Raw genomic sequence first — 23,936 nt, 5'->3', positions numbered from 1 at the left:
AGCCATTAAAATCATGCTGTTGAAGATTAATGACACAGGAAGATGCCCGTGAGACATTATATAATCTCAATTTTCACACCCCCCCCCCAAAACTGCTGGGTCCAAGGGTGTGCACACTTAAACATGCCTACAAATTCCTAATTTATCCTACAAGTTACCACACCTATTTATACTCCCACCAAACTTGCTCAACAAATCCTTGTATTAATTTTATGAATAATAAATGAAATATCTGCTGAGACTTCTGGAAAAAAAAACAACCCTCCATATTCAACTCCAGTACGTACCCATAGGTTCCTTAATAACACCATAATAATCTGGTGCATCATTAGGATCCACTGGTTCCAGGAAGGGCCAGGCCATCTTATGGGCCTGCAATGGAAAAAAAAAAAAAAATCCTTCTTGTTGGGTGGAAATACTAATCCACTTAAATACTCCTATTGGAGTTAACTCCAAAAGTCTTAAACTGGATAGATAATATTGTTTAAAGCAGGGGTGTCAGACTCATTTTCACTGGGGGCCACACCTGCCTCAAGGTTGCCTTCAAAGGGCCGAATGTAATTGTAGGACTGTGTAAATGTAACTACTTCTTATAACCAGGGGAAGGAGCTCAGCGCTGCCAGGTAGAAACAAGGTGCTGGGCCACATAAAACAAGGTGGAGGATTCAGCCCATGGGCCTTATGTTTGCCACCTGTGGTTTATACTGAGATGATTTTTGTTCTACTCACAACTTATCTCGGTGGGCATATGCTATAATAATGATTTTCAGAGGGCTGTCTGAGGGACACAGCATGAGGGGGGAGGGTGGGCCCCAAGTATGGGATGGGCATCACTGCGGGCTAATGAGGTGACAGAGAGGTTGTATGAATAACATCCAACCACATATTGAGACTTTGCTGTTTTCCATTCTTTCCATGTCCCTGACTGTGATGACAATAGGACAAAGTGTCAATCCAGCATGCATGTTTTGAATACATCTCTAGAATTTGCTGATGTTGTCCGCTATCCCCATTTCCTTTTGATTTTTAATAAAGGAGGGCTCAAAGACTTAGATAAGCATTTGTAACTCACTAGAATTCAATCAGACTGTTGTTCAACCTATGGTGGTAGGATAAAGTTTTCTTTAAAAACAAAATTTAGGTTAAAAAAGTGAGTCACTTTAAATTTAAGTGCTAGATAAACAGCAGCTGAACTATTGTGTGGATGTGGAACCCTCATGACACACATAAGTGTGTGAAAGACTGAAGCCTGTGGCGCACTGCATGGAACCGGCTAGGAGTCAGTAAATAATTGGGTACTCTACTTGGAAAAGTCAAGCCCTGGAAGTATTTCCAAAGTCCTGATGGTGGAGTTCATCTTCAGACTGTGCACACAGTGGTTTCTCACCTGTAAAGAACGCAGCACCCTCTTCAAACCCTCATAATCTTTTTCGGTCAATGGCGTGAGCACTGTCATGGCATCCTCTGTTGACTGGCACTGCGGACAGACATACTCGTCAATGAGTTCTGCCTCACTCTGCAAGATGCCAACGCAGCGCCCATGGTACCAATTCTGACACCGATCACAGCCAATATAAAATCTGCAAGATCCGAAATGGAAATGTGAGTTCAAAACAGATGGAATCATATTACTTATAATTTACTTTAAAAAGTAATAAAACATGCACCTGAAAATCTTCTAACTCTGGGATATAAAACAGATTTAGTATTATAATTGTTTAATACTTTTGAAGACTGACATTCCTATGTGTTAATTTAGCATTTCTGATGTTAAAAACAAACATTAAAAGTTTATTAAGAACACTGTATAATATTAGAGAACCCATACAAAAAAAGTAAAACATTTTAATTGACTTTAAAACTAAAAACAAAATAAAGGCAGAAATCTTCCAACAAGTACCATATCAAATGGGAAGTGGGTATTGGTCACCCAACAGGGAATACAAAATCCTATAAGCTAAAAACAAAGTCTCAGAGCTTGTATACAAATTAATATTTTTCTAACCTACGAGAAAGCACCATTTCAAACCCTGATGAAGTCCAAACAAGTCAGGCTATTTTAATCTCATTAATTTCTATGTTACATATTGAAGAATCAAGTCTACCATTAAACCATATTTTTCCCAATACATCTCAAACATTCACTATGAAGCGACATAAATTTGAAGGGGAGGTAAAGAGGGAAAAAGAGAAAAAAAAATTGGAAAGGAATTTGTAATGTAAGTGTGTAATATATGCAGAAAATATCTTGCTTTTTATTTTAAAATAAATAAGTAATCAGTCAGAGCAATTTGGCTTCCTAAATTATTAAATATGATGCTCTTATCAGAACTCACTGTGACTCATCATAAGGTGTTCTGCAGATACAGTACAATTCCTCACTGCTGCCCTCTTGTGCCCGTTTACAATCATTACAGATGTACACATCCATTTTCTTAGCCTCCTTTTCTGTGATGCCAACACATTCTCCATGATACCAGTTAGTACAAAGATCACAGCCAATATAGAACCTAAAAGTATTCACAATGAAAATGACAATGTAGTTGTCATTTTGAGCTGCATGGTACTTAAATCTGTCTTCCCTGCCCTGATTCACTTTATTACAGGATAACTTTCTGCAATGAGTCAGCTAAACATCCTGAATCCGACCATTCTACCCCTGGCAAACTACAGCATCTGACACTTTATCAAGTGTAAAAACATAAAGTCACCCACATCAATTTCAACAAATACACTGTTTAGTGAAATATGGGTCTTTAAAAACATACTGGGGTTTGAAAAAAATAAAGAACACACTGATGGTAATGTCTGCCTCTTAATGAGCATGTGTAAAACTGGAACAGGCACAAAAACCAAAGCCAAAGAATCAAAGACTTACATCTGTCAAACCTATGCCACAAAAGCCATTGCAAAATCAGGGCTATTTCTTAGATAGGTTTGAAAATGTATCTCACAATTTAAATTTGAAAACAAAGCAAAGCGCAAACACCAAGTAGAAGTAACACTACAAAAAACATGCAGGTCAGCCAGGTGTAAAAGATAAATGGTCAAAATATGATATGAAAAAGAAAACTAAGAAAGGTACATGTAGTAATTCAATTTCTACCAAGTTTTCTAAATACACATTGGAATTTAATCTGTCACAGATTTTCAGTTAATACAATATGTGTGACCATGTGGAGAGTGGCCAGGTTAATTAATCATAAGGAACTGCTTCAAATAAAAACCATGGGTGCCTGGTACAGAGTGTTGTAAGGAGAGTTACCAAAAACAGCCAGAGGTTGTACAGTACTTGGTAAGGTGGGACTATGTGTGTATAACTGGGCTGATCATATACAGTTAATAACTCTCAAGGTTTTTATAATATAGGGTCCTAAATGACAAAATGAAGAGTGTCTCTATGACAAACACGCAGTGTATCTGAAAGTGTCAACAGGTACCATGTAGGAACACCATGTCAAAGTCATAGGAAGAATTAGTATGGATCACAGGGAACCAGACTGGCCTTGCTGATACCATTGTTCTAGCAAGGGGTATCTTGGTAGATTCACCCTGAGAAACAGAAATAGTCCTCAGGCTTTAAACTTTATGAATGTTAGGCAATAAGACATGGTTGTGTAGATTATCCTACTGCCACTAACTTTTCCCTTTTGAATTATGACTCTCACATGATTTTCACTGCCATAGGTAGGAGTCTTCAAGGTGTTTTTCTATGTTGCCTTCACCAAATGTTGGGCTATATGTCCTGGAAGTAGCTCAGGACTTAAATTTCAAGTTTTAGTTGTTTTCACTAGATTCCCAAACCAACCTGGTTTGGTAGAAGAGATTACAAAATAATCCTAAAAAAAGACATTAACTCATCTGAACTCGAATAGGGAGTGAATGAACCTGGTATACTGAAATGTTAACAATGACAAACTGAAAAATATGAAATACCCATAAAATAATGAGAAAATCTCCACACAACAAGCACATATACATGCGTGCCTCATTTTATGCAACTTAGATATTACATGAAATAAATTTCTGTTATCTTAATATTCTAAATAGACCAAAGATGACTGCTATTTAAAGAAACTGCATAAGCAGATCTTTTTGTAAAAACTGTAAATCATGTTGTTTTGTTTTACAAATCATTTAGTTTATTTTGCTTAAAGGAAGGCACACTTGTATTACACTAAGGGAAAAATCAGGTAATAGGGTTCGCCTTTTTACATTATACGTAATGTCCAATATAGTAAGACAATGATAAATGAAGATGTCTAAAGTGATCTGTGTTTAATTAAACACACAACTAAATCTATCAACAGAACTTCTGATCTAGCACTTGCAGATTATAATTTAAATAGCACCACTGAAACAGCTTTTAGGCTGCAAAATTAAACATCATTAAAGAGACCATTTTATTTTAGAAAGTGATTAGGCACTCACATAGGTAGACATTATAGCATTCCTAATCCAAAATAATCGTATCTTTTGGCACAAGCTTTTCAGTACTGTAAAAAATATTGTTAACTTTGGTTTTTAAGAAGCTAGCCTATATTTAAATGTTCAAAATGGAAGCTAAGTACTTAAATGATAATAATGATAAAAAATAAAACTACATTTACAGATGAGTACCTCTAAAATCTTGTATGTATTACCAAATAAATGCATCTCACAATGGTCAAAAACAGCTCCCAGCTGCCATGCTTATCAAATTTATGTCATACTTGAGGAATGGGTAAAAGGAATACTTTTTGTATTTTTCTGACTTTTTCACCAATAAGGAAGTGAGAACTTTGACAAAAATAATATTGTTATACTGTTCCAATACAAAAACCCTCCAGAAAATTGCTTAAAATTAAACAATTAAAAAACCAAAGCCACTTAAACTCAAAGCCTCTTGCACTATTCATTTTCACGTAGTCTCTAGAATTTGATGTGTCAATGTTGTGAAGAGACTCCAGGAAGGATGCTCTGAACGCTGGGCAGCAATAATAATACAACTCCTTCTCCAGACAGCATAACTGACTGAATTGGAGTTAACCCAAAGAGAAGAGGAGAAAGCCAGGAGCAACAGAAAGCTTGTTTTTGACAGAAAAGAATATGAAGGACAAACACAAATCATGAACACAGGAAATAAAATTGTACTTGCTAGTGTCAGATTTAAGAATATTAGATGCAAGTTCACAGATGAAACACTATTACTCTTACTTTTAACTATTTTCATTTATATTGCTACCATATGCTAATTTTCTTCAAAACTGGAAGTCTAACAGCTAAACTTTAAGAAAATAAACTAGAGCTCAAAAAGATCTACTCACTTAGATTCATCATAAGGCGTTTTACAGATACAGTAAAGCTTTGTGTCCTTCTTAGTTTCCTTTGAGGTAGTAGAGATCATTTTCTTCTTCTTGGACTTGGAGCTTGAGTCTCTTTCCTCTTCTCGCTTCCTCTTCTGGGAAGCCACAGGCGCCGTGGCTGTGGCAGTGGCCTGGGGGCCTGAGTGCTGCGGGGGAGGCGGAGGTGGAGGCGAAGGCGGAGGGGCTGGAGGTGCAGGAGGTGCTGCAGGGGGAGTGGCAGTGGCTGCTGTGGCCTGCACTATTTCTTTTTCTTTCTTAATTTTCAGGTCTCTCTTGAGCTCTTCCTATTGTCAATTAAAGACAATACAAGACTATCATTTGACTTATGTAAATGTATGACCTTACCAGAGAATGTTACATTACCCTCCCTGTTGAAAATAGCTCCACAGTACAGCCTAATGTGGGGGAATTGTAATAATTCAAAACACCCAAGTTCTTAGTATATCTTTAACCCAATTAAAACAGCTTGAGCCCTAGGTGATGTGGCTCTGTGGATCTCACGCGGCCTGTGAACTAACAGACTGCTGGTTCGATTCCCAGTCAGGGCACATGCCTGGGTTGCAGGCCAGGTCCCCAGTGGGGACCTGAGAGACAACCGATTGATTTATCTCTTCCATGTTTCTCTCTCTCTTTCCTCTTTCCCTTCCCCTCTCTCTAAAGTAAATAAATAAATCTTAAAAAAAAAAACCCACAAAAACTCAAAATGAAAGGCAAAGATGACAATTGGGGAGGTGCTAGCTGTCCTCAAAGCAGATCTGACAGAACGGTGCACAAGTGTCTAACAAGAAGTGTGAGCTCCTGGTGTGCCCCTTTTGTGAACTAATTATTCCAGTCATGGCTCAGGAAGTCATTTCAAGTGTCCTCCCCTGCTGGCTGCTTTCTTCTTGCTACTTACCTTCTCTTCTGTGTCCTTAGACTGAGACTGCACATGAACTGAACATGACACTGAAACTTACCAGCCCAAAGCAGAAATGACAGATGTGTCTTGTTTCTGTGCCACTATGTCAAGAATTTAAGGCTCCAGGGAGTGCACTTTCTTATTAGCGATTTTGCCATAAATTAAAGCCTTTACTTTTTTTAATGTGAAATACTTTACAGATACAGCTCTGCTACCCAGTGCTCCAAGTTATTCTGAGAAAATCCACTGTGACTGGCATCCACGAACAAACTTGGTGTAAACAAACCATAGTTATGACCAAGCTTCTAAGCAAAACAAATATCCTAACAAATAAACCTGAATGGTTCTGGTTTAATAAATTTAGATAGCCTTGTAAATGAGAAGATAAGCTCTGTGACTTTTCAACAGCCCTTCTCTATATAAAAAGAGAGTATGAACTTTTTCCTAGGGAAGAAAGTATATCTTGAATTTCATTTTCATAATTAATATGGGTTTATAACATAATGAAATGACTGCAGGAAAATACAGTTCATCAAGACAGTGTGGGAGGTACACGCTTTGACCCTTTTGAACCCCCCTTTCAAGAACATACCAACAATAGGAAAATATAAAAAAGAAAAAAAATGAAAAGACATAGCTGTGCTTGAATACCACAGAAATGTCTCTGTGGAACGGAAACACAAAACTATGAACTTCTGCTGGGCTCCAGATTCAGAAGCCCAGGAAGGGTGGTGAGGAAGTGGTGGGCCTGACGACAGCAACTGGAAGAAGGGGACTCTAGCTTCGTGTGAGGTGGGCAATGAGCAGGCTCCCTCCCTGATGTTAAGGGGTGGCGGGGTTACAGTGGGCTTTGAGAGAAGAAACAAAACGAAACTCTCTCACGTAAAATACCAAAACAAACCAAATGAAAACAAAACATGTAATGTGAAAAAAGGTCATTAACAAAATCAATAACTAAATCTGAATTCACTCATATGAAATTAATTTCCTACAACAATTTGATAGAAACTTTATAATACACATGTTTGAGATATTCAGAGGCAAGTAAAGGTATAAGTTTTATTAGAAAATGAGTGAATTATTTTATCAAAAAGACAAGTAGAGGGGGATGGAGAAGGGATGAAAAGGTGGAACACAAAACATTTTTAGGGCAGTAAAACTATTACGTATGATACTGTAATGACATGCTCCTGTATTCTGTATGTGGTATGGATCTATGACATTATACCTTTGTCAATGGCACAGACTGTATAACACGAAAGTTGATGTGAACTGTGCACTTAAGTTAATAGTAATATATCAATATTGGCACATCAATTGTAACACATGTGACACACTAATTCAAGATGTTAATAATAATAATAACTGTGGGAGTGGGGGATAGTGTACGAGAACACTCTACCTTCTATATGATTTTTCTCTAAATTTAAAACTGCCGCCCCAGCTGGTGTGGCTTAATGGATTGAGTGCAGGCCTGCAAACCAAAGGGCGGCTGGTTGGATTCCCAGTCGGGGGCACATGCCTGGGTTGTGGGCCGGGCCCCCAGTATGAGGTGTGCGAGAGGAAACCACACACTGATATTTCTCTCCCTCTCTTTCTCCTTGATTTCCCTTCTCTATAAAAATAAATAAATAAAACCTTTAAAAAAAGGAAAATAACATCTTTAAAAAAAAACTGCCTTAAAAAATAAAGTCTATTCGAAAACTGACAAGCAGAAATGATGTAAGAACAGGCAGATACAAAGAACCAGTCACATATCTTAAAAATGAAAAATAAAATCATTATAACGCTGAGTATTTTCTTAAAGTATAATTTTTCTTCCTCAATAGACAAAGCAGTGCCAAAGGGAACTACAACTGTATAATGTTCACAACAGTAATAACATTTGTAAGTGGCTGCACAGTACATTGAATGCAGAAAAATGTTCAGCATTGTTTGTCTCTAGTGTGACTGTTTTGTATAAAATGTGTTTATGTGAATACAGAATAATAATAAACAATTATTTATGTTTATAACAATAAACAATTTGAAATAATAAAATTATTTCAAAACTGTAATCTTTGGGCAGTCCAGACTTATAATTTTTAATTGTTGGCTAAAGGTAATTGTTTTGAAAGATACTGTAAGTACTATTCTGTAACCTGCATTTTTCATTCAAATATTTATGAGAATTTCCCTCAAAAAATTAAAAACAAAACAAAACAAAAAGCACACCACTCCTACATGCACTATTTTGATAAAGTGTTAGTACACTGTGTGGATCCTCCAAAACATACTTAATCCAGTGGTTCTCAGCTGAGGCTGGGAACGTACTTCGGGAGAGTGTTTGGGAATGTATGTGGAAGGGACAAGGTCAAACCCTTTAGTTGTTACAACAAAGGGAAAGCTACTAGCATTTGGAACCCAAAGCTAAACCTCCTACAGAGTGTAAAAAACTGGCCTGTTGAATGGGCCCCAGTGCTCCAGCTGAGAAACACTGATTACCAATCTCTTCTTTGTGGACTTTGGGCTGATTCCAGATTTTTGTCATGATCAATATTCATTATGTCCTTGCTCATATATTTTGCCTACTTGTTTGTTACATGGTTCTAGAAGTAAAACTGTAGATCAAAGACTATTCATATTTTGAAATGTTCTCTAGAAATACATGGTATTTTCTCTAGAAAAATGGTATTTTCATTTCTTTCATTATTAGGTTGAATATTTTATATGTTTATTGATATTTAACATTGTTAGATTTGAAAAATGCTTATTTATATGTTTTATACTACTAGATTTTTTAGATTTCAGCTTTATGGGAGTATAATTGACAAAACTGTACAATATTTAAAGTATACAACACTGTAGTAACCTGATTTACATGTATATATATTGTGAAAGGATTCCCCTCATCTAGAAAATCAGTGTTATCTTTTTCTTATTGATTTAAGAGCCCTTTAAATTTTAGGAACATTAATTCTGCCATAAATGTTAACATTTCCTCCCCTATTTGTCAACTGTTTTACAATGTTGTCTATGGTATTTTTTTCCTACATTAATTTTTTTCGTCATGCCATCTTATCTTTTTCCTTTGTGGCACTGGAAATCTGTGATGCTTGGGAGTGATTTTTCTCACCCCAATATCACAAAAATTACAATCATGTTTCCTTCTGTTATTTTTCTGCTTTCCTTTTTTACGCTGAAATTTTGACCTATAAAATATTTCTTCAAGTGGGAGGGAGTGTATTTTATCTTCTGTTGCTTCTGTGAATTCGCTCATTTGTTTATTATACCTTAACAATGTTTGCAGTCCTGACACTAATCGACTACCTTAATTAATTCTCTCACAAATTTTAATAATTTTTCTTTTGGGGTTTTGATATAATAGTAGTATCACACACAATAACAACACTGTCTGATCTTTGTTGGCTTAACACATTAGATAGAATTTCTAGAGACACTAAATAACGACGTCAGTTTCAGGCACTGTAATCTGGTTTCTGACATTAGTAGGAAGATCTCTAATGTCTTAGAGTTATGCTGATTTTGGAGCTGATCAATTAATGTTTCTAACTTTCTTAAAATATACAAGGCTCTTTTAGGGATGCTTTATGTAGCCTTCTTCTCTTTTAAAAAGCTATTTAAATATATCTGAATAAATGTTTTCTTTCATTTTTCAATAAATTCCCCAAGTAAGCAGAAGAACAGTAATGCTTGCCAGATCATTTCCAAGGCCAGGAAGAAATGTACTATTATTTAATGGGCACACTTTATTTTTTTATTTTCGACATTATTTCACAGTTTTTCTGTCTACCTTTCTCATGAAAGTTGGCTCCTGATAACTTTTGGCAAGACTATGTCCTAGAGAATAAAAGCTATTTCGAAGAGAGTTTGCAAATGTTTTACTCAGCTCTTAAAGAGTGTGCCTACTTTAGAGGTTACAACATTCATTTCGATACAAAATCTCTAAGATGTGTCCCACAGCTTTTTACTAAATATATAAAAATGTAAATTCTAGAAATCAAGCTGAAATTTTAAGTTTAACCAAAATTTCAGGGGAAAAAAGAATACAATTAGATGCTAAAAACTGGACATGGAAGGAAAGGGAATACCTTCTTACCTGCACTTCGATTTGTAGATCTTTGTCCAAGAGAGCTCTCTTTTTCAGAATTTCAGCTTTAAGTTGCTCTTTGTGTTTGAAGAGCAGGGCAGAGAGCTTGGTAGCATTCTGCTTGCTACGTTTCTGTTCCACACTCTCTTCACGCTTCCGTTTTTTTGCTGCTTGTTTTTCTTCTTTATCTATCTTATCCAAAATATACTTCATCACCTGGTTACAGACAATCATTCTAGAGAGAAATACACAACCTATGTAATGCTGGGTATTTCATTCTGCAGGGCTTAAGATTTTTGATGTCTCTACAGGTGATATACAAATATTCAGTGACTATAAAGCTCCAAAGAGTGATTCAAATCAGCTATTAGAACTTATTTGTGCAGGGTTTCTCATTTAATTAACTTCAGTTGAGATTAAAAAACATAAACTCAGAACCTGTGCGTTTGTATGCTAAAGAGAAGAGACTGATATACAATGAGACCCTTTACTGGGTTATAAACATCTCTCCCTACCTTTGATTCTCTTCTCTTTCAGCTGGAGTCATGGTCTTTTTCTGTTTTAAATGTTCTATTACAGCATTATGTTTCATCACCACCTTCAGGACAGAACAAAATTCAAAGTGCATATTTTATAATGACTACAAGTTGGTACACAGATAACAATAGAAACCTGAGCATAAGTATGTGTTTCCCAAAGAAAGTAAGAATTTTCTACCACACACAAATAAAATTAGAGCTATATATGGTCTGGGTGCTTACCACATATTGACAATGCCTCATTTACTCCTCATAACACTGAAAGGTAGAAATAATTTTATACAGAGATCCTGAGACAAAATAAAAACTATACATGTAATTCTAGCCCCACCATTATCCTCTAAAGGCCATATTTTTAACATTATGGCATTAATTTTAAGGATTCTCTCCATCCCTATCCTGCAAATAGGCTAAAGATATTAGGGTAAAGATAGATATTGCGGTATATAAATTTCAATTTATAGACTATACAATACTAAGATCTGAGTAATAATACATTTTAACATATTACATATTATGTTAATTTTATAATTCTATTACTATAGGTCTTTTAAACTCTTTTACTATTTAAAAAATGCTTCTAGCCCTGGCTGGTGTGGCTCAGTAGAGTGCCGGCCTGCAAACCAAATGGTCGCCGGTTCAATTCCTAGCCAGGACACATGCCTGGGTTGTGTGCCAGGTCCCCGGGTGGGGGTATGTGAGAGGCAACCGATTGATGTGACTCTCATACATCAATGTTTCTCTCCCTCTCTTTCTTCCTACCTCCCCCATCTCTAAAAATAAATACAAAACAAAAATTTGTAAATACAAATACAAAACAAAATCTTTTTTTAAAAAAAGTGCGTATAATCATCAAAGTTGCTAAGAAACTAGATATTATTGGAACTACTAAAAAGAAATGATACTTATGTGACATGACAGAGGTACTAGTTAACATTACAATAGCAACATTATAATATTAAATGTATGAAACCAACATGTTGTATACCTTAAATTTACACAATGCTATATGTCAAATACATGTCAATAAAAACAAAATAAAAGTGCTTCTACATACACCACCTCATTCAATCATTACAGTGACCTTGGGTGGCTGGAAAGAGGCAGTTTTAGTGAGGATATGGCTAGAGGACACAAGTGAGTTTCAGGGGCTGTGAATCAGAGACCCGGGGACTGAATGCAGGCCTCATGACATGGGAACACTTGAAATCCACACTCAAACTCCCGACTAGTGCCAGGCAGTGCATGTTGTAGATGCAAAGGAAACTTTTTACGGTAATGTTATACATGTTACTTCATTTTAAGTAGAATAAATCTTACTCATCTAAATTACCTTACTTCACTAAGATGCTACTGCATAATGCCACTTTACATGTAAGCTATGGAGGAATATTTAATACTTAGTTACAAAGGTGTGGCTAGAAATGCAAATGAGCTTAACCAGTCTATAATTTGCTTCGTCTACATGCAAACTAAGGGATGACAACTGTAAATAACTTCAAACAAATTGCTATGAGGCCTGAAGTGGACTTAAAGCTTCATTAAACCTTCCAGTTTTCTATTAATGATACTACAACTCCTAACTCCATCCTTTCCATCTTAGTTTTCCCAAAATGCAGGTAGTTTTTCTAATAAGCACTGACTACTGCCAACAAAGAGTTCCAAATCATAATACTCATTCGATATTTTGGTCAAACCAGTGCTGCTTCTCAAGTGAAACATCAATGACTTCTGTCTCATTTAGGAAACCTAACACAACCAAACACTAAGTCTAATGCACAGCACAATAATTCAAGCTACTGAACATGCTGCTTTTACTTAATAACTTTACCTGTTTCTGAATGATTTCACTTTGATTAGAAGCTTGGAGGGTGTGTTCCCGCTTAATTTCTATCTGTTGCTGTTTCTTCTTTTGCTGCTGATCCCTGAGTTGCTGAACCCTTTGCAACTGCTCTTGCACACTGGCTGCCTGCACTGTAACCACATTCTGAATCTGGTGAGTCTGCACAGGACTGCTTTGCTGAATTTGAATAGGTAACTGGAGTTTGATTTGCTGGGGCACACCACCTTGCTGAGCCTGTATCTGAGCCACAACCTGCGACTGGATCTGAGAGAGAACCTGGACTTGTTGTTGCAGCTGAGGCACAGCAATGACTTGGGGCTGTGGCTGCTGTATTTGTAGCTGAGGACAGGATGGGGATGAAACAGTAACTTGACTTAACGTCTGTCCCGATGAAAGAGTTTGAGGTGAAGACTGTACCTGGGGTTGTGACTGTGGCTGGCCCTGGGAAGGTATCTGAAGAGATGTATGTGGTTGAATTGGAATCGGTTGTGAGGTTGTAGTCTGAACCTGGGATTGCTGACCAGGAGACACCTGGGATGGAGTTGATGGACGTATTCGAGCCTGTGGTGGTGGTGGACTTTGGACGCAAGCAGGAGGCTGTCCTTGAACATTACTTTGAGGCTGACACTGTACTGCAACTTGGGATTTGGATGACTGCACTTGGGTGGGTTGTGCTTCAGAAGGGACATGGGATGCAACAGTTGTTTGGGTCTGAACTTCAGGCTGAGGCTGAACTTCAGGTTGAGCTGGGGACTGGGGCTGAGCTTGGGGCTGGGGCTGAGCTGAAGGCTGAGCAGCCTGTGGCTGGGATTCCGGAGGATTCACACTTGATGACTGAGCTGGTGGCAGGGTTTTGGCTGGTTGCATCTGTGTCGGGGGTGATAATTTACTCTGTCTTTGTTCACCTGTACCTGTGAGAAAGAAAAACCAAATAATTCTATTATTCTGAAAGAACATAAGACCAAGATTAAAGAAGAATTTGAAGGGGATTTTCTAAAGGTGAGAATTCTGTATTTCAGAATAAAAGATTGATGCCTTAGAAAGGCTCCATTTAGACAAACTTGGGTTAGGAATCTTTGAAATTGGGGAGTGTGGGCCCTGTTTTATGGCTACCACCTGCACACTTTGCTGACTCTCCAGATAGCTAGTTTCCAAAGTAAGGCTCAGGCTCTGGAAATCAGCCAGGCCTTTTAGCCCAGGCAAGTGCTCACCCTCATTTTGCTCCTAGGGTGTGGTGGCGGTTAGTGACCACAGCAGCTTGCAGAAAGCAAACGAAGTGGTTCTGAACCGGCAGCTCTCACTTGCAGGTTATGATCTGGATCTACATACCCACCCATCCTACGATTAACTTCATCGTTCAACCAGTGCCTATAAGGCTTCCAAGGAATGTGAGAGTAGTTATTACCACAATTACACTCCCTCACCTCCCTTTCTATATATTTTATGAGGGGTAAAGGTGAAAGAGTCTGTAAAAATAAGAGATCATGTTGTGAGGCTGACCAGCCAACTGTTAGGCTTACTAGCTTGAGGTATATCCTTCCCAAGACAAGCATTCATCTCTTATCCCCTCTGCTAGCCCAGCAACTTGTGGCAATAACATGCAGTGCTTCCGATAAACTCAAGTTCTACCTGCTGCTGTGGTGGAAACAGTGGTGGTGGTGGTGGTGCTGGCAGTTGTGGCTGTTGTTGCCAACGGGGTAAAGAGGAATCGCTGAACAGTACCATTTGGCATCGCAGCTTGCATCAGCTGCTGTCCTGGACCTGGAAGTATAGTCACCCCTTGAGGTATCAACTGCAACTGTCCAGTAGTTTGACCTTGTCCTTGAATTACTACTGTCAAACCTTGATTCCCACCCTATGGAAAAAAACACATAACATGTAAACAGAATTCAAAGCATCAATGTGTAAGTATACCATTTTTATATTAAAAGATCCTATAACATAATGAAAATATGTCTTTAAATGTCTATGGAATGGCACCAGAAGGAATTCAGATAAGCTAATATAAGAATATTTATTTCTTATAAATATAAGACTGAGGCTGTTTATTAGAAAAACCATGAACTAACAACCCAGAGTGTTCCAGTCCAAGCTCTCCAAATGGACAGCCAGGAATCTGTCTGTAAGTAACAGCATTGCTCCAGATCTAAACCATCCAAATTTTAAAATACAACACACCCCCACCACCTTAACCATGGTTTTGCTTTCCACAATTTCAGTTACCCACAGCCAAGTACTGCATGAATGTATTAAATGGAAAATTTAAGAAATACATGATTCATAAATTTTAAATTGTGTGCCATCATGAGGAGTGTGAGGTAATCGTACACTGACTGCTTCAAGCCCCCAGACTGGGAATCACCCCTTTGTCCAGCTCATCTTGTCTATGCTGCACGTGCTCCCACTGTTAATCACTTTAGCAACCCTCTTGGTTATCAGTCATCTGTCTCACTACCACAGTGCTTGTTGCGTTCAAGTGACCCTTATTTTACTTAATAATGCCCCCAAAGCACAAGGGCAGCGATACTGGTCATTCAGATACGCCGAAGAAGAGCTATAAGGTGCTTCCTTTGAACGAAAACGTGTGTGTGTTTGGAAAAAACATAATATACGTAGGGTTTGGTATGGTCCATGGTTTCAGGCATCCACAGGGGTCTTGGAATGAATCCCCTACAAATAAGGTGGGACTACTATAAGGACACTGAAGTGAAATGCTAACACCAACAAAAAATTCTGATTTTCAGCATCTTATATTCATATCATTTTATAATTTTGAAGCAACTTTACACATACTGCCTGCCTCGTGATTTTTCTCACAATGAACTTGTGACTTTGTGGAGTAGGGCGAGAAAATATTACTATGATCTTATTAGCAATTAAGAAACTCAAGTTGGAAAGTTCATGTTCCTTGCCCAAAGTTAGTGAGCAAGTTGAAGGTGAGATAAAATGAGGAACTGGGTCTGCTGGATTTCCCATATTTACCAAATTATCTAAGCTTAGGCTTTCAGACGTGGAAAGCAAATACCAAGTCAGGAGGGTCACTAATGTCCAAGCAGTTATGAATATGGGGACCAGGAATTAAAACTCTGCATGTACCGCCTCTTCTGTCCAGGACTTACTAACCTGGTAACCTTAACTATCAGCAACATGAAGAAGAAGTAGAAAGCAAAAGTAGAAACAACATACCACAAATTACCAACAGTCAAACTTTGTGCTACAAAATTCGTGTATGAAATCTCAGCAACACATACTTTACTCATGAGTCCCTTATTTACTCTTGCTTTTCTAAACTATTTTTTGTATGCATTCAAAAATACTTAAAACACCAAATGAACCTCTGTAAGACCAGGCCTCAGGTCACCACTGCCAGTATCTAAGAAGCACCCCCATGTGACCTGTTCTGATTTTAATTCCTTTCTGTTCCCTAGAGCAACTACTATTTTCACCGTGATGGTAATGTTGCATTCCTTCAGAGTGCTCCTACTCATGTATATATCTTTAAAGGTTCACAACTTCAGGAGCACCACCCACAAAAAAAATATGAGAATAGCGCCCCCGCTAGGTAGGCAATGCAGTCGCCCTCTATCCCTACACAATATAGCCGCTTTTGCCTGTTTCTGAATTTTACACAAATGGAACTGCAATGTAAGTTTGTAGGACTATAGCAGAATTTATTTATCTAACTGATCGATCATACATGGACATTTGGGTTGTTCCCAGTTTTCACTCCTGAACAATGCTGTCATGGACATTCATTATGCTGGTGCTCACCTCAACAGATCCTCTCTAGGCAATACACCTGGAAACAGAACCACTGGGACCTGGGGCACACATACCTTCAGCTTTGCTAGGTAATGTCTAGTTTTCCAAAATGGTTCAACCAGTTTATACTACCACTACCAGTTGTGCACAAAGGATTCATTCTGTGTGTGTTGTGTCTTTAACTCTTTATTTTGTCTGGCATTTTAATTTATACCAATCTGTTATGTATATGGCTTTCGAAAGCATTTCCCTCATTACCAATAAAGTTTAGCATTTATATGTCCTTTCTTCTCAAAAGGGTTAGCTGGTGTAGCTCTCCCTTTTTTACACTGAGCTACAGAATTTTTCTTCTTAATTTATATTAATTCTTCATGTATTCCTTGTTTGGTTGTATTTATACTTTCTCATTCTTTTCACTCTCTTTTATAATGTAGTTGAATTCACTAAATTTTCATCTATGGGTAGTGTTTTCTGTGTGTTTAATAAACCCTTTTCAACACAAAAGTTATGAAGACTGAGTGAGGCAGTGTCTAATCTCATGGTTTCCCATATCTATTCAATTGTCCCAGTACCTTTTACTGAAAGTGTCCTTTCCTCAATGATCTGCAATGTCAACTCCATTGCCACACAGGAATGGGTCATTTTCTGTACTTTTTATATTGTTCTGGAGGTCTACCTATCCTTGTGTTTATATCTTACTCTATTAATTAATGAAGCATTATACTAAGTTTTGATATCAGGTTATTATGTAGAACAAATTCTCCAGTTTTTCAAAAGTACGACAGCAATTCTTAATCCTTTGTATTTCCATATAAATTTTAAAAATCAGCTTATCTCCCTGGCTGGTGTAGCTCAGTGGACTGAGTGTGGGTCTGAGAACCAAAGAATCACTGGTTTGATTCCTGGTCAGGGCACATGCTTGGGTTGCAGGCTGGGTCCCCAGTGGGGGAAACCCAAGAGGCAACCACACATTGATGTTTCTCTCCCTCATTCTCCCTCCCTTCCCCTCTGTCTAAAAATAAATAAATAAAATCTTTTTAAAAAGTCAGCTTATCAAGTTCCATGGGAACTTCAATCTATTCAATCTCCTGATTACTATTAAATAATTGATAATATTGAGCCTTGCAAGGAAGCAACCTGATGTACTCAAATCTTATTTTTCCCATGGAAATGGGTCAATCAATAACATTTTGGTGGTTAAAAGGGGTACCCCTCTCACTGTTACAGCTCCTGGTCTAAGGACTCTAGATAGGTGAGGCTTATCATATACTGCCTGTAAAAACTACTTTTGTTTAACCCTAAAAAGCGGCCATTTCTTACTCAAAACAAGTGCTTTTTTAGTTTCTGAAAATAAGTACTCTTTTAAAGTTACAACAAGAATAAATACGATCACCTCTGAAGTTAAAGTGATGGTGCATTACTTACGTGACCCTGTGTTAACTGAGTGAGCTGAGCCATGGTGAGCTTCACCTGTCCTTGTTGGGGGCGAGGGGACTGTGAGGTCGAAGGCTGCAGATTTGCAGTGGATGTTCCTGACGTTAATCCTTTCTGCCCAGGTGTTGAGGAAACTGCATTAGGGGCAGAGATTGCAGTGGAAACAGGCTGACCTCTGATGATCTGAGTTACCACTTGCTGAGGAGTACCTAGGCAAACAGCAAAGCATTATAAATACTTATAGGCCCTTAGCATTTTGAGTTCAAATACTTTAACACTTCAGATGAATGTATTCTTTTCCATTTTCAAGAAAACCTTATGGGATGCCAGCAGTTCAAGGATGCGTTCAGACATATACATGCATATCAGTGAGCTTGTTTTCAGTCATATCACTGACTGCCTCCAGCTCCTGCTATTTGTAGTACAGTGGAAAAGCAATTAATATTCTTCCTGAATGTTTAAAGTCAAAATGACAATAGGAAAGACAGAGAATAATATGTAAAATATACCATTTATAAGGCTGCCTTTCCTTAGGAATAGGACATTAAAATACTTAATATAAAATTATTTCATATGAATTTTAAACAAAGCACAATCTGAAATATTCTGGGTCAATTATAAACAGGCTTTTCCTACAGATCTGTGTCAGATAGTTTGGGAGAAGCATGAGGGGAAGGACCACTATATCCTCGTCTTACTGTGCTTCTTTTTGATGAGCTTTACAGATGTTACTTTTTTTTTTTTTTAAACAAATTGAAGTCAAGACCTGCCACCAACAAAATGATTACAACTTGCAACATTTGATTTATCTTAATGGCTTGGAACCAAACAAGCAGTTATCTCCGAGACATGCCTGTACTTGGGCAAAGTGCTCAAAGAATGCATTCACAGTTACTGTTCAATAAAAACTACTGATGAATGAAGTTCTAAAGTCTTCTAAAAACTACCATTTCTCATTTAACTTACTGAAACTGGAAGAAAGGGAAGTGGGATTCCCCTCCAATCTGCTTCCTGTAGGATGGCTGCTAAGAGTAATTATTTGGGAGCTAGTTTTACAAAGTACTATTCTTTATTAATTACAGAAGAATATCACATTTTTGAAGTTTGGTATTCACTTCTTTTTCTCCTGTGCATGCACATTTCTGTGTATATTTCTTTTAATGACTGATGGTCAATATGATTGCATATGTATACAACTACATATTTTGACATTTAGAATACCTTCCTTTTTTCCTTTTAAAAAAACTCTATAGTAAAATCCTTGCTTATACATCTTTATGGGCTTCTAAATATTTCCTTAGAATAAACACATCCACAGTTACTAGATTCACAGTAGGAACACAGCACTAACTTGAATTTTAGAAAGGTTGTATCAATTCATACTCCCACCATAACTGAGTGCCCATTTCAGTGAACAATAAAGTCCTAGATACTATCGCTAAAGTAAAATATTTCAGCAATCAGAAAGAATATGATCACAATACTTGAATTTCTTTAATTACTATGGAGTCAGCATATAAAACTAAGTCATTGTAATTCATTTTTTATTTTCTCATAGTTGCTTTTTACACATTAAAGATATATGACTAAATAGCAAAAATGTATTTTTCCACTTTGCTGTCTGCCTTTTATTTATAAACCTATAAAAGTGTTTTCATGTGGATTTTCTTTATGCTTTACTTATTGCTCTTAAAGTTTTCTTATACTCTCTAGTCAGATATATCTTCCCCAATATATTCTTAATCACAGTGTATGCTGTCTATTCCCCCACAAAACTGATGATCCCAGTTATCATTTCCTCATTAATCCAGTCCTCCTTCTGATTCAAACACACCACCTTTGTCACACAGCACATTCTCACGTACAATGCATCTTGGTCTTCTTTCCTTTGGTATCATGCTTCTAACTCTGGGGGCTAAAAATACACTTTAACAACTGGCAGTGCAAGGTTCCCATCATTATTCTTTCTTCTAAACTTTCCTTAGTTCTTCTCATCCATTTTTCAAGATGAATCAAAAAAACCATACAGCAGGTGTAGTCAAGTGTTTTAATTTGAGAATCTGTACCTCAACAGTATGTCACCATACTGCAGGTCAGAGAACAATGCATGAAAGGTTACTTCAGTTGATCACCTGGTACTGACATGGTGTCATCATAAACACAGATGGGTAACAGGTTGGTAGCAACGGGTTATCTGATGGTCATTCAGTGATAATCCACAATACATACATGTTATTTTTAGATTATCATGAAAATGCAATTACAAAAATTTAAACTTTTTTATTACACCCTGGGAGCCTGTGGACTGCCCTGCAGGAAAGGCTAGTGTAGGGAAGGAACAAGGATAAGCTGATTCATGCACACTCAAACACATACAGCGCCCACTGACCCACCCACAGCGCCTCTCGTGACCACAGGTGCTGTAACTCTTCTCATCTTCACTGGGTCCTACCATCCCCAGTGGCCATCTTGCTTTTCCTTTGACATGACAGCCCCACTCATATTGAAGCTTTATAAATTCACATATACAAGTCAAACACACATTCGCAGCTACACAAGGCTTTAGGGAACAAAGGCTCTATGTATCTTGCAATCATCAATTTTCTCAGCTTTTCTAAGAACATTATAATTTATCACCTGTAATTTTTCCCCCTTTACATTATTTTATCTTTCAGTTACCTGTCTGACATCTATTTTTAAATAGGAATGGATATTGATTTTTATCGATTGTCCCCGTAGCATTAACTGAAATAATAAATCATACTTTGTTTTCTGTGCTAAATCCTGCTTGGGCATTAGAAAAAGACTGCTTAAAACTATGCTATATTTCTTATTAGAATTGTACTCAATTTGTAAAATGAACAGGAAAAAATTTAATCTTCTTTCCCCATGTTCTAGAACCTTTTTCTTAAAAGATTAATTAATTAATTGGGGGGGGGGGAGCAAGGAAGAGAGGGAGAGAAACATCAATGCGTGGCTGCCTCTCACACACCCCCTACTGGTGACCTGGCCTGCAACCCAGGCATGTGCCCTGACTGGGAACCAAAGAGACCCTCTTTGATTTGCAGGCCAGGACTCAATCCACTGAAGTATACCAGCCAGGGCTCTGTAACTATTTTTCATAAGAAGGAATTGTTTGTTTCCTAATCTTTTTGAAGAATTTTACCATTAAAATAATGACATCTAGAATTATATTTTATAGGTAATAATATGGCAAAATTTTCCAAATTTTCTTTCCTTGACATGAGTCACTGAGATTTGAAATTTATAATAATAATAATAATAATAATAATAATAATAATAATATATATGTCTAATTATTCAAACGATTTAATTCCTGAGTACAGATAGTGAGACTTTTCAATGTTTTAACACAAGGATACCTGTAAACAATTCTGTTTAGATTTTTAAAAGTTTATCCTATTTTTAAAGTACTTTCTCATGCCTTATTTTTGAAACTAGCATTTTATTATCTTTTCTAAAGATCAGATTTGCAAAAAAAGGCTTATTTTAATAATATTTGACTTGTTTTCTAATTATATTTGTATTTTTATTTTACTTCCTCCTCCTTTTCATGTAAGATTTTAAATATTTTTCTAACTTTTTGTTAAGATTTAACCATTAAGCCCTGGTTGGAGTAGCTCAGTGGATTGAGTGCAGGCTGCGAACCAAAGCATTGCAGGTTTGATTCCCAGTCAGGGCACATGCCTGGGTTGCAGGCCACGGCCCCCAGCAACCGCACATTGATGTTTCTCTCTCCCTTTCTCCCTCCCTTCCCTCTAAAAATAAATAAATAAATAAATAAATAAATAAATATCCTTTAAAAAATTAAAAAAAAAAAAGATTTAACTATTAAGAAAATGGCTTTTTGGACTGTTATGTTCACCAATGTACTTCAAGTACCTAGAGTAGGTGAAGGATTTATTAAAGAATGCATTTGCTTCTGAGTTCAGCTTTGACAGCATAGCTTAGGTGCTACTTGATAATCCATATGAAATTACACATTTGATGTTGAACTTAAAATTTACTTATGAGGAAATATTATTTTTAAATTTCTAAGCAAGTAACAGTTATTACTATAATACTTTAATACATTAATTTAAAGCTTTATTACAAAGAATGTGGCCTAACAGCATTCCACTTTTTCAAATTCATTAAGGTTTCTTCACTTATGATACATTATATGACTACTTTCATACAAATCATCCATAAATATTTAAAACCAATGTGTATTCCTGAAGGTACAAAAATTGATATATGGTCTATTTTTGGTGTACTATGCTTCTCTTAATCTCACCTCAATTTCAAATAATTTTTGATGAATACATTTCAGTGATAATCTTTAGTTCATAAAGATTCCAGATTGCATTTTCATTGTACCTTTGTCTTTAAGCCACTGTACAATGAGCTTCTATGCCCCAATTAAGGTTTTCTGAAGACAGTGAATTCTACTCTGTCCCATAACAGCAGGATTATTCTTATCCTTATTATTGCTTCCCCCTTTCTTTTTCTTTTTTTGGCCTTTATTTCAAATAGGTTTGCCCATCTTTTGATTTTTAACCTTTTGTGGTGATTTGATTTTAGTCATGTTTCTCAGAAATGTATAGTTGGATTTTTTTTCACTCATCTTTACATTCTTCAAATTTTAATATGGGAGCTTTAGCCTATTCACATTAATAAAGGGCTGGCACTGTCTTGTAATCTTGCTTTATTCTACTTAAATGCTTCTTAGCTGTTTTCTTGCTTTTATCTTCATCTTTTGATATAAGGACTGTTTTCTTAACTCATTTTCTACTCCAATTATTTGAATGTATATAGTCTATTTATTGAAGGTTTAAAAAACATTTTTAGAAGATTTTATTTATTTATTTATTTTTAGAGAGAAAGAACAGGGAGGGAGAAAGAAAGGGAGACAAACGTCGATGTGTGAGAGATACACTGATCGGATGCTTCTCCCACGCCCCCAACTGGGGACCTGGCTTGCAACCCAGGCGTGTGCTCGTACTGGGAATCGAACCAGTGACTTCTCGGTTCATAGGCTGGCACTTAATCCACTGAGCCAGGGCTTAAAAAATATTTTTAGTAAGCATAATTGGATCTATTTTGCAATGCCAGAAATGAAATAATATCTATGAATGCATCCTACAATGGATTAGAAATGTAGTATGCTTTGAAGTCTTAATTCAAATTGGTATTTTCTAGTATGTAGAGTGCCAAATACAGAGAGTATTACAGATTTCCTGGACTGGCTGTTTACATGTAAAATGATAATACTAGATGGAGGAATACCTGGCTGTACCATCACTGGTGTTCGAATAATTGCCTTTCCTAGTGTTGACTGTTGGAGTGGTGTTCTAATCACCGTCATACCAGGGCGGATCTGAGGCCCTGTGATTACCTATAAATGACACAAAAGACAATGAATTAAAATGTTTTTAAAAGACTAAAGAATGATAGACTTAGAATATAGATCTTTAAATATTGTATGTTGGTAAACAATTCTACAGAAATGACAAAAGACTCTTGGAAATTATATTTTAAATTATATTAAGCATCAGAATAAAGGGAGAAGAGAAAATTTTATTCGAATGAGATCATATGAAATTCCTTGTCACAGATACCAAGAATAGCCTACAGACTAAAACAAAGAAACAAGACCTAGTGAAGCTCTAATCTACAATCACTATAGTTGCTCACAGAAAAACGTTGCATTCTATTCTCCCTGAGATCCAATACTTATCTGTAACCCAGGATATATTAAGAGTAAGATCACAAGTCAAATGTTATTTTGTAGTTTTAAAGGAGAGACTACAGAGCATGCTATTTTCATTTTTACAGTTAGAATCAAAACATTTTCAACTCTACAAAACTTTAAACATTTTCATATTACTAGTGCCAAAGAAATGATGTATGTAACAGTTGTACACATCAGCTGATTACAAACTAGTTACAGTGTTGTGGATTGTATTTTTCGTTCTACTTCTTAGCTGCACAGCAAGCTTCCTAGGGTGGTCCTATATTCTCC

General features: G+C 36.8%; 1 protein-coding gene across 12 annotated transcripts in view; it reads right to left on the bottom strand.

The window, feature by feature from the left end:
* BPTF (bromodomain PHD finger transcription factor) overlaps positions 1 to 23,936 on the bottom strand; it is a 128,732-nt gene that overhangs the window by 8,754 nt on the left and 96,042 nt on the right. For 7 of the 12 annotated variants that reach the window (XM_045837196.1, XM_045837202.1, XM_045837197.1 and 4 more), the window contains 10 exons: positions 23,201 to 23,309; positions 17,903 to 18,120; positions 14,345 to 14,570; positions 12,704 to 13,626; positions 10,849 to 10,931; positions 10,343 to 10,568; positions 5,307 to 5,629; positions 2,337 to 2,510; positions 1,388 to 1,580; positions 288 to 372 (listed from right to left, as the gene is read on the bottom strand). In XM_045837196.1, coding sequence (XP_045693152.1) covers positions 288 to 372; positions 1,388 to 1,580; positions 2,337 to 2,510; positions 5,307 to 5,629; positions 10,343 to 10,568; positions 10,849 to 10,931; positions 12,704 to 13,626; positions 14,345 to 14,570; positions 17,903 to 18,120; positions 23,201 to 23,309 — 2,560 coding nt within the window. The remainder of the gene's footprint in view (positions 1 to 287; positions 373 to 1,387; positions 1,581 to 2,336; positions 2,511 to 5,306; positions 5,630 to 10,342; positions 10,569 to 10,848; positions 10,932 to 12,703; positions 13,627 to 14,344; positions 14,571 to 17,902; positions 18,121 to 23,200; positions 23,310 to 23,936) is intronic. The other 5 variants (XM_045837200.1, XM_045837204.1, XM_045837206.1 and 2 more) reach the window with 3 other exon arrangements.

Source organism: Phyllostomus hastatus, unplaced genomic scaffold, assembly GCF_019186645.2.
Source record: "Phyllostomus hastatus isolate PE091 unplaced genomic scaffold, TTU_PhHast_1.1 phas_contig_210, whole genome shotgun sequence".
NCBI classification, from domain to species: domain Eukaryota; kingdom Metazoa; phylum Chordata; class Mammalia; order Chiroptera; family Phyllostomidae; genus Phyllostomus; species Phyllostomus hastatus.
This window is presented reverse-complemented; position numbering and strand designations above follow the sequence as displayed.